Consider the following 15304-nt stretch of genomic DNA (forward strand, 5'->3'; position numbering starts at 1 on the left):
TAGATTATGTTAATAAAGCCCCTTTCCAGGTACTTTAGGTGTACAAACTATAATAATATGCAGAGAAAGAGTTTTAAAAGACTGGAATCTTTTAAACACAGTTGTTCCAGGTTTTGAATAATAAAAGTTTTTTCCTTTAAATGTATGCATCTTTGTGCACACATTCAAGCAATATAACTTTTAACTAAACAACTCAAGGAAATAAAAAGCGGGACAAGTTCAGAAAGCTTACAAGCAACCTCATGTAAATAATCAGTTAAAAAAAGTTTGTTAAAAGATGCTGTGTTGCTAGAGAGTATAATTTTGATCTAACTCAAATGCTCTGAGTGTTAACAAACTAAACATGCATTATGCTGTTTGCCCTAAAGGAAATGCATATTTAATTTCTTTACTGTTATCCTTTTTTTTAGTCTTTGCTTTTATTTCCTGTATGTTTGGTAGAAATTGCTTATTTAGCTTCATTAGGATGATTTAAAGGATTTTAATTTACATAATTATATTTCAAATGTGGTTGCATTAAAAATAACATTTTTATGTTCAGCATACCTTTAAATGTGGTTCCAATTAAATAATTCTGTCCAAAAACTGAAAAGATGTGACAAATGTAAATTTATATTTCTATAATAAAAATATATAGCAAACACTGTAATTTACATATCTTTCCTGAAATATTGCATACTGGCTTTTTCAGTGCTGGTAAGTCCATTTCAAGGATGTCGCCCTTAGTCCATTAGTTTGGATAATGAGCCCTATAAAGTACATTTATAACTCGTGGCACTGCAAGGAGATGGATTCTAATTTTCATCCTTTTATCTAGACACATTGAAAGAAGGTCAATGGAGGGTTCTGTATGATTCATTGTCCCAACACATATCAGATGACAGAGACCTGATAATGTCAGTGCATAAGTGTTTTCCTTATTTGGAGGCAGTACTTGAAAGAAATCTTCTCATGATCTTCCTTTGAAGTAAAGTGGAAACTGATATTAAAAGCACTATCTTTTTTTCCTTCTTTTAAAAACCTTATCAAACATATGACCTGATAGATATTTCTGAACAAAGGAGAGAAAACAACACTTAGCAGGAAAATAAAAAGCCTATGGTTGCTTTTGCTGGCTTTGAGTGATACAACATGACATTTAATCAACCTTTCTCCTTCCAGAATGTTCAGGGAAAAAAACCCTTCTTTCATAAACAATAGAAAAGGTTATAATTAGATATGAACTGTGCCAGCTTGACTTGCTAGTTTATTAGCCATATTAAATGAGTGCTTTAGAGTCAAATTAGTGCAGCTCCCCAAAAACCCCTTAAAAATAGCAAGTGAAATGCATACTGAAAAAACTATAATTTATTATGTATGTAAGTGGTATTTCAAAGTTTATGACATGAGATATTTAATTTAGTTTTCACCATGGTGCTTGAATGTTGCTACTAACAGTTAAATGGGTAATATGCAAGTAATACATTGATTGTTATTGTGAAATGATTATTGTAAAATCAGACAAGTCTTCTGTACTATTACCCTTAACTTTCTGTTAAGTTTTTTTTAAACTCTTCTTTACCTGTATTTCTTGACTTCCTTTTGTATTAGAACACAGATTTTTTCCATAGAAAGTTGGGGTGAAATCCTGACCTCACATAAATCCCTAAGAGCACTCCAGTTTGATGTGAATAAGATGCATTTCAACATGATCTGGAGGGGAGGGGAGGAAAGGGCATTTAAATACCTTAATTCACAAATGCCGACTAGTAACTAAATGTATAAAAAACTTTATTGATGTAGGAATATCTCCTAAACGTAAATTTTAGAATAAAATTTTATTGGAGGGTGAGGAAAAATCCTATGAAACATTATCATAAGAAACTAGGAAATTACTCTCTTGGGCATTTGGTTCTTTCTAAATTTCCGTTTAAAGTATACATGTATCATGAAGTACAATTTTACTTCCACTGTATTTTCAGAAACTGATTTAAGCATATTTCACTCTGAAGAGTGGGAGATGTTTTGTAAATTAGACAAAAAGTAAATAAGATTTAACATTTATATGCAGAAAATGATCTGACATTATATAAAGCTATGAAAGCCTTACTGAGAATCCAGGGTTAAGGCTTAAAAATCCTTGTAATATGAAAACAAGGCAAGAAGATAGAACATATATCCTATATGTAATTAGGCTAATGAAAGCAATCATTGAGAAGGGTGACATCTGAAACTAGTCTTATTTAGTGTGTTCAACTTCTGCTTACAAAAAACAACCATATGTGAATTCAAAGCATATTGGCTGGTCAGCAGTGGCAAGTTTTAGTTAATGGGAAATGTTTCATTTGTTTTTTATAAGTTGAATTATTCTTAAATTTCTGCTTAAATTGGTAATATACTAAAAGATCTGAATTTCAAAATAAATTTACCATCACTTAACATTTTTGCACTTACAATCTTATTGTCCTGTATTTCAGATTTTTGTTCTACTTTTAAGCTTCAGTGCATACAGAAATATAGTTCTATGGCATTGCGTTTTGACAACAGCTGTTATAAGGATGTACTGTAGGTAGCCTCAAACATTTCTATACAATATCATTGCAAAAAGGCTTTTCTTTTTACAAATAACAGCTTTGTTTTTTTACCGCATAAATAAAAAATAACTGGCTACCTTGAGGTCTGATATTGAAAACTAAGAAACATCACAGGGGAGAGAGTGCTTTGTAGTGCTATAGGTAAAGCTTATTTCTTGGAGGATGAATGGGTGTCCCTTAGAAGGGACCCCAGATTTCAGTTATAAATAGATATTTTATGTGTATTGTAGTGGCACGTACAAGCTATAGGCAAGACCAGAGCTGTTTATTCTAGGCTCTGGATCTGTTTTGTATTAAGAAAATATGAATGTTGGAAAATTTCATTACTTCTATATTCTGGGCTTGGGGAAAATTTTAGCATTAGATTTTTAAATGTTTGCCTGAAGTGAACTTAAGATACTAAAATGAAATATATTTTAACAGTCTTAAAGACAAATCATATTTGTCAGAAACATTTGCATTGTTCTTTGAACAACATGGCCTATTGTGTTTTTTTGTTGAACTAGAGAGAGAGAGAGATGTTATGCATAGTCACAAGTGTTTTGTAGAAGTAGATACTAACACTAGAAAAGATCACTTGGATAACTGTCCATCCTGTATATTTGCCAGGCTTACTCCCTTCATTGTTCAAACTAACTAATTTTCTAACTTGTCAAACTTAATTATTACAGTAAACTTACCCATTTTTTGTAAAGGCATGCCAGTTATAGAAATGCCAAAGTGATAGGGTCATGTATAGAAAATCATCAGTTTTTCATTTATCACTAGGCAAGTAACTTGTCGAATTGCAATAAAAAAGTGATGTTATCATTGTGGATGGAATACATTGTTTTATTTGTGGAGTGATTGACTAATGCAATTATGGCATAAATTAGAATAAACAATACCATGTATTTCATAACTTGTAGCTATCTAAATAGGTTTCTATATGATCTTGTTATATGTAGTCGGGTTTTTTTTTTATAAGGCGTCAATTTCTACCTGCTTACAAGTAAAACATGCAGCATTTATTGCCAGTTATTGGAAGTGGAATTGAATCTCAAAATATTGTTCAACTTCAAAAACATAAAAATTTTATTTTGTGATATCATTTATCTAAGCAGTCTTTACTTATTGTGCTTCCTTTTTTAACAGATGTAAAGCAATTATAGATCATTTTGGGCAAAGAATAAGTGCCAACTATTTTGTTGTGGAAGATAGTTACCTTTCAGAAGAAACATGCACAAATGTATGTTACAGGTAAATAGTAAAGAAGACGCATAGTAAGTGCATTGTTTTGCTTTTTCTCCCAGACAAAACCCAAATACATAGTGCAACCTTGCAAACTTCACAACAGACCCAGAGGGCAACATTGTTATATGAATACAACCTAATTCTGTGTATTTCTGCAGTGTCATTTCCCCAACTTTCTCCCTCCTCTTTCTGCATGTCGGGGGACTGAACTGCTGTACTAACTATATTTAAGTTTGCTAACATTTCCTTTTAAATTTATGTTGACTTTTTTCTTGGAGAACTCTAACACTTGCAGCAAAAAATGGAATTATGGAGATGTCTGTCATGCTCCCCATGTAAGCATGCTCAAGTTTGGAGGAGTGTTGAGACCCCTTATATTATCTCTTTGTTTTGCTGAGCAGAGCTTGTTCCTGGTTTCCTGTCAAAGCATCAACATGCCATCAGCACTATGTATGCACTACCTTTGCAGTACATTTCAAATGGCACAGAGGCAAAATAATAGTAGCAAGTGCAGCACAGAGTTAACATTGTTAGAAAAGGATTTGAGATTTGAATTCATAATATCCCAGCTCAGCTCACTTTTCCTTGCAAACAATCGTTGCTACACTGTTTTGAATGTAAAAAGTACAATAAAAATGTGAGGTGCTAGATCTGATCAAAAAATACAAGTTCTGTTTTGTGGACAGTGCTAATATTTCAGCATTATTTGCTTTTAAGACAAAACAATTGAGACTCAAGGTCATAATCTCTGCATCTGCCTTAGCCACCATGATACCTCATAGAGAACTGTATTCCACCTTCCTTGATAAATTGCATTTCTTATGCAAAGCGGTCTATTCCTGTGGCCAAAATACCCTTCTAAATTGCTTTTATTTGATTTCCTCATGGGAAATTCTGCCAAAATTTTCCTATGCTGAACTACAGGTTTCCAAATGAGAAACCAAACATTTTCATCCAGCCTTTGCTACGTGGGGAAGTTAGGCTATATTTGGAATCCAATCTTTTGAGGCACCCCAGATTATCAGAGACTCTTTTTGAAAATGTTTGCCTTGTTATCCCTATCCCTCCCTGTTCCTGTTTTCTACAATAGACAGTTATGGTTCCTGCTGTTGAAGTTTTTCTGGTTTGGGTCACATCTTTATGGGACTCAAGCAGCCAATGGAAGACTTCTACTTGTAGCGGCTAGTGATTTTGTTACCATTTTCTATCTAGAGTATTATGAGAGCCACTTCCTGATGCTCAAAGTATTCTCTAAGGATAGTATTATTCTTGTACCAGTTTTGCTTTATTCTCTTTGTGGCTTTTGTTGCCTTTTGTTACTAAACAGGGTGACAAGGAGCAAAGGAGTCAGGGGGGTCCCACAAATGTTGCAAATAATGCATTAAGTTGCAATGACTTATACAGTCTTCTAGTTTATATATTATTTGTCAAAGCCATGTAGCTCTTTATGGTAATTCATTATATGTTTGTAAAATTAACAGTGTGTCTTTTACTCAAGATTCTTTCCTGTTGACTACATATTTAATATGTTGGTGATATAGGCAATTATTCATAAAAAATAGATTTCTAATTATTTTGTAATCTTAAAAACATTATAACAATTTTAGAGGAAAAGACCCTGCACCTGGAACTTTTACTCAGACAAATACTTTTATTTTGGTCATTGAAAGTACTGCAGTAGTAAACATTTATAGAAGCGGGACTATTTCAGGGACATGCAAAACATGTAATTAATTAATAATGTAGAGTTATGAGCACATGTAAATCATTTTCCATATTAGTAAAATTGTAATTAAATTATGATTGCCACAAGGCCTGAATCCAAGCAGTTACTTTTTTCTGTTTTGTGAAGTACCTTAATTGCTTTATTTATTTGTAGGCAGATTTCCAGAGCAGTGCTCATTACAGATCAATCGGTTCTAAAGACACAGTCAGACCAGCAGGTAAATATCAAGTCTGTATTTAGTTATCTCTTTAAAGAGCTGTATGTAACCACAATTAACTATTTCAGTTCATTAAGAATTAACTTTTATATTTGTTTCTACTTGAATTAAATTTTCTAGTTAGCTACTTCTTTTGATCAATTTCTGAATTACCTTCTCCCCTTTGATAGTCAATTAAAATCAGTCAAAATGAAAAATAAGCTAGTGATTGGAGCTGATTTTGTGTGTGTGCATGTGCTGTGTGTTGATGTTCACTAATTGATACCTTTGTAACAGTCTCATGGCCAAAGACTGAATTTCCGTAGGGACTAAACAATCCTCCTCTCTGTATTAAAGATCCCTTTAGAACAGAGGTGTCATTCATTTAGCCCTGTGAGCCACAATGGGAACATGGGGCTCTTTGTGGGCCAGACCCAGACTGTGGAGCTTCTGGCCATGGCCACTGTTGCATTAGCAGCCAAGGAGGTAACTTCACCACCCCTTAACCTCCCATGCCATGGCTGCTGAAGCCACATTGTCAGCCTGGCCAACAACCAGGAGATAATTGCTAATAATTTTAGTTACCAGTTGCCACTAAAAACACTAAATTATGTGATGATATTCACCCCCTGGGTAAGCATGAGGCATACTCTATATCCTCTATCTGGCCCGTGGGGCCTCTCCAAAAAGCAGTTATTACCAGCCCATGAGAGCCAGCAAAAGGTGTGGGCTTTCAGAGACTGTGTGCCATCCAACCGGGCAGGCTCTGTATCTCCACCTCCATGGGGCTCTTAGCACTCCAGTTAGGAGCTCTGTGAGGGGACACCAAGTGCAGTGGCTTGCAACTGGACAGCTGGTGAGAGTGGAGAGGAGCTCCTGCCTGCAGGAGGGGAAGGTGAGTGTGGGTCCACCTGCCACATGCCCCTTCCCCAAGGGGACACAGCCCCTGCTATCCGCAGCAGCAGGCAGTTGGGCCTTGGGGTGATGCATGGCCCGCGGAAGGCAGAGACCCCTGGTGATGCATGGCTCCAGCTGAGTCTCAGGATTTGTATATGGTGGCATGAAGCTAGCCTGGCCTGGCCCGCTAGCACACACCTTCAAACCAAACCAGGCTTGCTTCATGCCAGCACGTGGAGCTGTACACCATCAGACCAGGCTGAACCAACTCCATGCCTCTACATGGGACTTCCAGCACTCCAGTGGAGTCTGCCCGGCCTGAAAGTGTGCGGATTGGGAACCACAGGAAGTTGTATGCACTTGGGCCAAGCTGGCTCTGTGCCTCCACATGTGGCTCCCCACTGGAGTGCTGGAAGCCCCATCTGGAGGCATCGAGCCAGCCTAGCCTGGCCCGATAGCATGTGGCTCCTGCTTGCAGTGCCAGGAGCCCCATGGCCTGGCATGGAGCCAGCCCAATTTGGCCTAAAAGTGTGCACCAGTGGGCCAGGTCAGGCTAATTCCATGCCGTCATATGAAGCTTCTGGGACTCAGCTGGATCTGTGCATCACCAGGGGTCTCTGCTAGCTGTGGGCCATGAGTGTGCCAAGGGCCTGCCACCTGCTGCTGCCACCAGCAGTAGGGGCTGTGCTCCATGGGGGGGATGTGTGTGTGGGGGGGGGTCCTGCACCCACCTGTACACACCCTCCACAAACTCCACACCCACCCACCCACACTCCCATGCCCACACTCCCTCCACAGATCCCCCACAAACCTCACATCCACCCTCTCACTCTGCAAACCCCACATGCACACACAAATCCAACACACACCTCACACCCACCCCTCAACCATGCCCTACACCCTTCACATACAATATACAAAAGTAAGACTTTATTTTGAACTATTTTGCAATATACACTATACACTATGCAAATGCACATAAATCAGGACAAAAATATTTTTTGAAAGAAAATTAAAATATGTTATAGTAGATGTTTGTTTTTATATATATCATTTGGGTTTTTTTTTTCTGGTTTGAAGATGGCAACCCCCTTCCCCCCCTCCAAAGGAGTGCTTCCAGGGGCAAGGGGAGGGACTTCAGGTGGCAAAGGTCGGGGTTAGGGGGTGGGACTTATGGTTCCAAGATGAAGATAAGGAGTTGGGGCACCTGTGAAGGGGTGGAGATACCCTTGTGGCCCTCAACAGCTCACCAAAAGTCATTAAGCGACCCTCCAGCCGAAATACTTGCCTACCCCTGACCTTCGTTCTTCCCAACCAGTGGTTTTGCAGCCAGCAGCCACCAACCAGGTATCAACTCCACCACCCGTTTGGCTTCTCCAGTCCTTCCTGTTCTCAACACCTTTCTGTCCAGAACCAAAAAACTACTTAGCAGTCTCTTGCCACATCACAGGTATAATTTCAAAAGAAGTGTATTCTTTGTATCAGGTTGGGGAAAAATGGTATTTCCAGGTAGAAAAAGTTTAAGAGCCATTGTTCTAAAAACAGTTATATTTAGCCTGGATGGTTAAATCTGATGTCATGACATTGCAGATCTTACTAACCATTGACTGCTCACATGAGTAAAGTCTTCAGGATAGGTCCCATAGATATGTTTCTAAAAATAGTTTCATTAGTAAATTGGAAAATAAACCTATGTGGCAGTAATATTTACTGTCTAAAATTACTTTTTACCTGAACTCGAGTTGTCTTGATATTGCAGATTGTCTCTTCCTTCTTGTTACTCTACTTTAACACAGACTTATTTATGAATCTTTAAAGCAGCTCATAAAAATAAATAAATCTGTTGTGTATATGTATGGGAATTGACAATAACTGGTTCTCAGGAGTTTTAGTTGATTTGGCAAATATATATTTATGGGTTTGATAGACTGAATATTTATTCTGTAGTCTGTAACAGCTCTTTTTATGGCCATGTACCTACTCGGGTCTGAATTTCTTAGAAATGATTTGTGGAACTCAAACCGTTTTATTTTCTCTGATTCCAAGATATTTTGAAATTTGATAGCCCATAATAACATTAATTTTGACTATTTTGCAAGTGCATATTGAGATAATGTTATGTAGGCAAGACTCCACTGTGTAGGCATTAAAGCAATACTTGCAATATTTGTTTAAAATAGTATGTGGTTTTTTGGTGCTTGAAGATCAAGGCGCTTTTAGGTAATATTTAATAATTTATTAGCAGTGTGATGATAAATTATACCAATTTAAATGCAAAATGATGAAAAACAAATCATGTTGCTTCCTAGTCTAGATTTATATTCAGAATTTTCTGTTCTTCTCCTTCTGTTTGGTAGATTTCTGTTTTAACTGTGCCACCAGTGGAACCTGGGCAGCCAGTAGTTTGTGTCATTGAGTTGTGTTCTTCAACCATGACGTGCATGAAAGGCACCTGTAAGTAGAGAGTTATATGTATTGTGATGGTCTTTTTTCCATTGCTGGCATCAACTGTGAAAACAAATTGTCAAAGTATCATTTTGAGCTGTTCTTCAGTTACACAATTATAACATTCCTGCCTGACCAAATCCATCTATATTAGCTTGTCTCTGTCAATGGGTGAGAGAAATGGTGCTGCTTGTCCTCGTGATATTCTAGTATCATGTATTAGTATTTCATGTACTTCATGGCTAAGTACAGACATTCAAAAAGCCCGAGCCTGAATCAATTCAATCTTTTCAGGTTAGTCTAAACTGTGTAGATTGAACTAAGAAGCAAGTGAATAGACGCTCACTTTTGATTCTGGAAGTGCAGCCGCATGCCTTCACTGGCTCAATCTAAAAGCTAGGGGGCACTAGAGCAAGCCCTTCCTTCCCTTCAGCAGTGGCAGGAAGACTGGAGAGCAGCTGGGAGAGAAGCCCTCTAGGCTATTCCTCCCTCCCTGCTTGAGCGGAGGTTGAGGAGGGGTGTGGCCAGGCCCGGGCAGGCCTTTGAGTACAATTGGGTAGGGGTTTATACCCCCACCCTGGCCTGCATGGACCCCAGCCAGGGTGTGCCTTAATCCCCCCATCCCCTCTCCTGCAGCACTGGACCCCAGCTGGGATCTTCCTGGTAGGGGTGCAGCCCTTCCCAGACTTTTCCTCTCTGCTCGAGGGGTGAGGGCTTGGCCAGATGCTGGCCCCAGGCCAGGCCCCTGAGGCAAAGTGGGGGGAAAGGGGGTTTAATCCCCCCTCCCTCCCCTCTCTCACCACCATAGTATCCCAGCAGCAGTCAGCCTGACAGGGGCACAGCTGTCCCTGACAGGCTTGCCCTCGCCATCTGAGTGGCGAACAGGGGGAAAAAGCCTGGAAGGAGCTGCTGCGCCCCTGCCAAGCAGACCTTAGCTGGGGTCCCATGCCAGTGGGAAAGGAGAGGGAGGAGCAATTAATCCCCCCTCTCTTCCCCCACTTAGATGCAGGGTGCCAGCCTGGGGTCTGGCCATGCCCTCTGCCTCTGAGCGGGGAAAAGACTAGTAGGGGCTGAAGTCTGAGGCAGGATTTCCCACCCGCACCTCCTTCTCAGCCAGCCAGAGCAGTGATAGTGCTTCGGCTAGGGAGCAGAGGGGTGGGGCAAACCCTGCTCCTCTGGAGCAGACAGTACAACCCAGCTCAGGGCTGCATAGCATCCTGGGATGCTGGGGGACTGTGAGTTAACTTAAACCAGGAAGAGGTCTGGGTCAGAAGTTTTATAAACCAGTTTGACCTAAATCAGTTAAGTCTGATACTACATTCAGCCAGGTTTATCTTAAACCAGTTTCAGCCATTTTGAAAGCGGTTTATGTGCACTGAACTTCTGTTCTGTTACAGGTTTAAACTGGTTTCTGATCATTTAAACCAGTTTATGTGCAACTTCTGTCCCTAGCCCATGATTAGTACTGGGGGCTACTTGTATTTAAAACTATTGTAGTAAAGCTCATATGCCAGAATTATTTATTTATACTCTTGCTATGATGACTTTAACTGTAAGAGATGTATTGCACCTTATTTCTAAATGAGTCACTGGGGAACGCAGATTGTGCAGTTATAGTTATCACAGTCAGTTATAGTCAGAATCGCATGTTGTTATATCCCATTTCACTAACATGATATAGCAAAGTAGAAATAGATACAACTGTACTTTTTAGCTTTTCAGCACTTAACACAGGATCAAATCTTGTTCTCATGTCTAATTTCACTACTACCATTGAAATGAATAGTACTAGTATAGGGTTTTGTCTTAATAGTGTAGTTATACATCCTGCTTGATTATTTCCTTAAAACAGTCTAGTGAAAATATTCAGTTCTTTGACTTTCTATACTAGGAGGTTTTAATAGTAAACTACAAAGCTCCTAGATATATTGGTTACTGTTTTATTGCATCATTTCTTACGTAAAGATGCTCCCAATATCTCATTTTTTAAAGTTAGAGATGTAAGGTGCTGGCTTTTTTTTTTTTTTTTTTTGTAGAAGATTCATGTTAGTCTAATGGTCAGGGTCCCTGGCATCAGAAAATCTGGATAGGATGGGATAATTATGATGAGGCAAGGTACTTACAATTCTTTCCTCCCAGGGGCACAGTATCCACAGTTGGCAAAGAGAGGGAGTATCACTAGGGTGTACAGATTCTGTTTTGCTAATGATACATTTAGGTAGTACAGTCTGCAGTTATTCTCCTTCACAAATGGAAACTCACCATCACTACCAAAGAGTTGGGTGGTATAAATGCCATTGCATGCCCTAACCATTTTTAATTAAAGCCAGGGTGGAACTCCTGCCATAGATCAAGTGAGGTATTGCTGGTTATATTTGCTTCACTTCACTTACCTATGTGGTAACCTTCCTAGCCCCAGCAGCAGTATCCACAAGCATGTTGTGCTGGTCCAGGCAGATTGCCTTCTAAACTGGTCGCAGTGGCCACATCTAAATTTAGTGCAGTTGATTAATTAGCTCCACGATAAAGCATCACCATATAACAGGGTAGGCAACCCCCGGCACGGGTGCCAGAGCGTGGCACATGAAGGCTTTCTGCGTGGCACATGCACCTTGGGGCAGATGGCAGGGAAAGGGCCAGGGCCGTGTTGCCAAAACAAGGATTGGGCCCCTCATAGCTCTCCTACCATCTGGCCCTGGCACGCCAACATCTTCCAAGTCAAGGTTTTGGGTGTTTTTGGCACTCTACTCAAAAATGTTGCTGACCCCTGCCATATACACATGTACCAGTATCAGGGTGCAGTAGATTTATTAACTGCATCATTAGGTAGCACTCTCGGGAACAGTACTATCTTACAGCACAGTTACTTAATGCACCAAAGTGCATATGTAGTTGGTAACCAGGGCTGGCTGGCACACAGGGGTGAAAAAATGAAGGGGCTGCCTGCTGTCCAGCCCTGCATTTTAGCACCCTCATGCCAGCCCCTCTGCCACCCAGCACCGGACCCCTCAGCCAGCCTGGGGCTGCTCTGCCCCAGTTCAAACTGCTGTAGTCCCGGGTGCAGCATCTGCACATGTACCCTAGACCACAGCAGTTTGAGCATCTACATGTGCCATTAAGGCACTGTGATAAACTCTGGTGCAAACTCCATCGGAGTTTATCACATTGCTTTAATGGCACATATAGATGCATCCAGTGTATAGCTACTTGAGCAGGTTGACTGGCATAGGTTAATTGGCACTGTCAGTGGTGTTAATTATTCTCTCCCAAATACCATGAAGTTGTTATATGGTTTAGGAGGCAACCTGCCCAAAGATCTAAATTTATAATAGGGTTACTACTGCCAGAGATGGTTAGTTTACCAGCCATCTTATGCATTTATTGGAGGCTGGAAAACTCTGAATCATTGTTGGGTTTATGGTTTTGTTGGTCTCTTCCAACTTTATTGAATGGAATCCTGCAACAAAGTTATTTTTTTCAGTTTCTGTTTGTCCTGTTTGTTTTATTTCTTCTGGTGTCATCTGAATCTTAGCTGATGCTTCTTTTAAGTTTGTTCCTTTAAAGGACAAACTGCTGAGGCCAAAATATTATATACAGCACATAAAGTTACCAATTTTCTTTTTGTAGTCGTAGAATTTAGTTCCAATAATGAGATTACTGGAGGTTTTCATCCATAATGACTTCATAAAGGAAATGAAATCTTATCAGAATTTTATTGCTATATTGACTATTTCTGCATTAAGGCTTTTAATTTTAAAAAATTATATTAAGAACTGACCTGTCCAAAGAGGGCCTTCCGGTGTTTCCATTAAAATCTTCTATTTACAAGGGTTTATGACTGAACTGTTAACATTTGGTATAGACTGAAACAGTCAAACTTGTTGCTCACATTGAAACTAAAAAAAATCTTTCCTAAATTCTATTCTAAGGGTTTGTCAGTTTGAGGCCTTTTATAGTGATAAAGTAAAAAGAGATCATCGCCATTGTTTCATTGCTTAACACAGGGGTTTTCAACCTTTTTAAGGAGTTGTACCCTTTCTGGTGGTGGCGGCTGCACACAGGGGGCAAGTGGGCTTGCGCAGGGTGGTGGATGGTGGTGGTGGCTGCTTGCAAGCTTCCCCACCCCCACAACCCCCGGGTCTGGCTGGCTGGACAGCACCTGTGCAGCCTGCAGAGGGGAGCAGCTGCCTTTGCCCACTCCCCCCCCGCTCCCCGCAGTGACATGGGGTGGTAGCACCTTTCCAAGTATCCCCAGAGGTATGCGTACCCCCGATTGACAACCCATGACTTAACAGTTTAAAAGTAGACAATCCTAAAAATGATAATCACCTTTTTCCACTGTTACCTGAATTTTAATTTAGATCTTCATATGGACCATGAAATAATCCACCCAGCCACTTAGACCCTAAAAAAATTATTTCCTGTGTATAAATAAAAAATTGTTTAAAGAAAAAAGTCTGTAATTAGATACTTACACTGCATAGTACTTCAATTATGTGGCAAATGCTCAACCATTTAAATGACAAATTTGCAGTTTTGATTTTTTTTCTATTTATTATAAAACAGCAGGAAATCACTCAGGAAGCATTAATGTTCAAAACTGAATATAAACTCGCGTCCAAGCAATATTTCTGATAACACAAAAGTCTAGTTTGACTCTGCTATCATGCAATTCCACCTACATTATTACTTTGACTTCAGACAGAATTTTATAGCCTTACCTAAGAACTTTTGTTTTGATAGACTTAAAGCAGCAAAAAGTTTGCAAATTATTGTTTTGTTCTTGTACTTAACTACTGATGAGTTGGTAGTCTTTTACCAAAGTGTTGAGATATTGTGGCAGGATTTGGGGTACAGGTAAATTCTAAAAGCAGGGCACATTTCATAAATCTCCTGCTTTACTTTTACATCATTATCTGTAAATAGGTTTATCCTGACTGATTTCTCCTTCAAACAATTACTTAAGATAAGTATACAAATACATCTAGTCTTTGATCACAATGCATAAATGACAGGCACATAATCTGTATTGCCAGCTGAGTGGAACCAAACTCCTTCACTTGCCCTAAAAATTGAGACTGTAATGATGAAATCATGAACTAAACTCATCGTTCTTCCTGCTAGAAGAATTACTTGAAGACAAATGTTGGCAACCACTGTAACTAATGCAGTTATACCTGAGTAAATCACACATAATCAAAATATATACTGATGAGACTGTGACTCATAGCCGTAACCTCAAAGGTAATAAAAATGATTTTATAGAAAGTAAATGATGTGAACTTTGATGATTTATAGCTGTTTTTTGAGAAAAATAGATTGTATTACAGTGTTTGAGATAGTGAACAGTTTAGTTAAGGTTGCAAGACAACTTTCATTATCACCACCTGTTTTCTTATTTCTGTAAGATAGTCATACCTTTTGGCCTGAAAATTTCCATTCGTGGTCAAATTTGATGGTGACTTTTTAAAATTCAAGATAATCCCTTTAGGTTTGTTTTCTGGTTTAGCCTTTTTTTTATCAAAGATAAGAAAAACATGAAGGATTAAATTCAGTCCCCGCTGAGATCAATGGGAAAATGTGAGTTGACTTAACTAGGGTCAGAATTTCACTCAAGATTTCACTCTTTTGTGCTGATAAATGGCATAACTGAACTTCAACCCTGTTCCTTATATGGGGCTAGATTTCAATAATAAATAAGGTGTCATAAATTTGAATTACAAAGCTATAATGCTTTTTAAAAACAGGATTGTACATGTGTACATTTACATTTTGCTTATATTTTAAGCTGTTGCCTATGTTACTGTAGGATAGATAAAAAATGTAATAACATAGTGAATGTGAGTAGGATGAATTCAAAACATGATCAGTTTTCATTGCATTCTTCTGGATTTGTACAAAAGCCAGCTGAGCATTTCCACAGTGCTGGAATGGCTGTTTCTTTTTATCCCAAATATCACAGTGTATCACTGCAAAGGCCTGAACCAATGCACTGTTCTGCTTTATCAGTGCAGCACAGCTCCTTCAAGAACCATCCCATCCATGAGTTTCTCCTCCACTGCTTCTGAGTAAAGGAGTCTACTAACAGTTTTATAACACAATCTTTTATAAGTGAGTGAGTGACTGTAGAGTCGGATAGAAACAATGCAGCAGAGTAGCTGCCTGCCTCTCAAAAAAAAGACTTTGTGAGCCAGATAAAGGTTCCATGTAGTTGCTGCATAGGGGCTTCTCTTT

At 39.1% G+C, this 15304-nt stretch overlaps 1 protein-coding gene across 1 annotated transcript in view; it reads left to right on the forward strand.

Moving 5' to 3' along the window:
* Nucleotides 1-15304, forward strand: part of CHM (CHM Rab escort protein) — a 156439-nt gene that overhangs the window by 113517 nt on the left and 27618 nt on the right. The window contains exons 10-12 of the mRNA XM_014607267.2: nt 3708-3812; nt 5686-5749; nt 8983-9079. Coding sequence (XP_014462753.1) covers nt 3708-3812; nt 5686-5749; nt 8983-9079 — 266 coding nt within the window. The remainder of the gene's footprint in view (nt 1-3707; nt 3813-5685; nt 5750-8982; nt 9080-15304) is intronic.

The sequence above is a fragment of the Alligator mississippiensis genome, chromosome 8, assembly GCF_030867095.1.
Source record: "Alligator mississippiensis isolate rAllMis1 chromosome 8, rAllMis1, whole genome shotgun sequence".
Lineage (NCBI taxonomy): Eukaryota > Metazoa > Chordata > Crocodylia > Alligatoridae > Alligator > Alligator mississippiensis.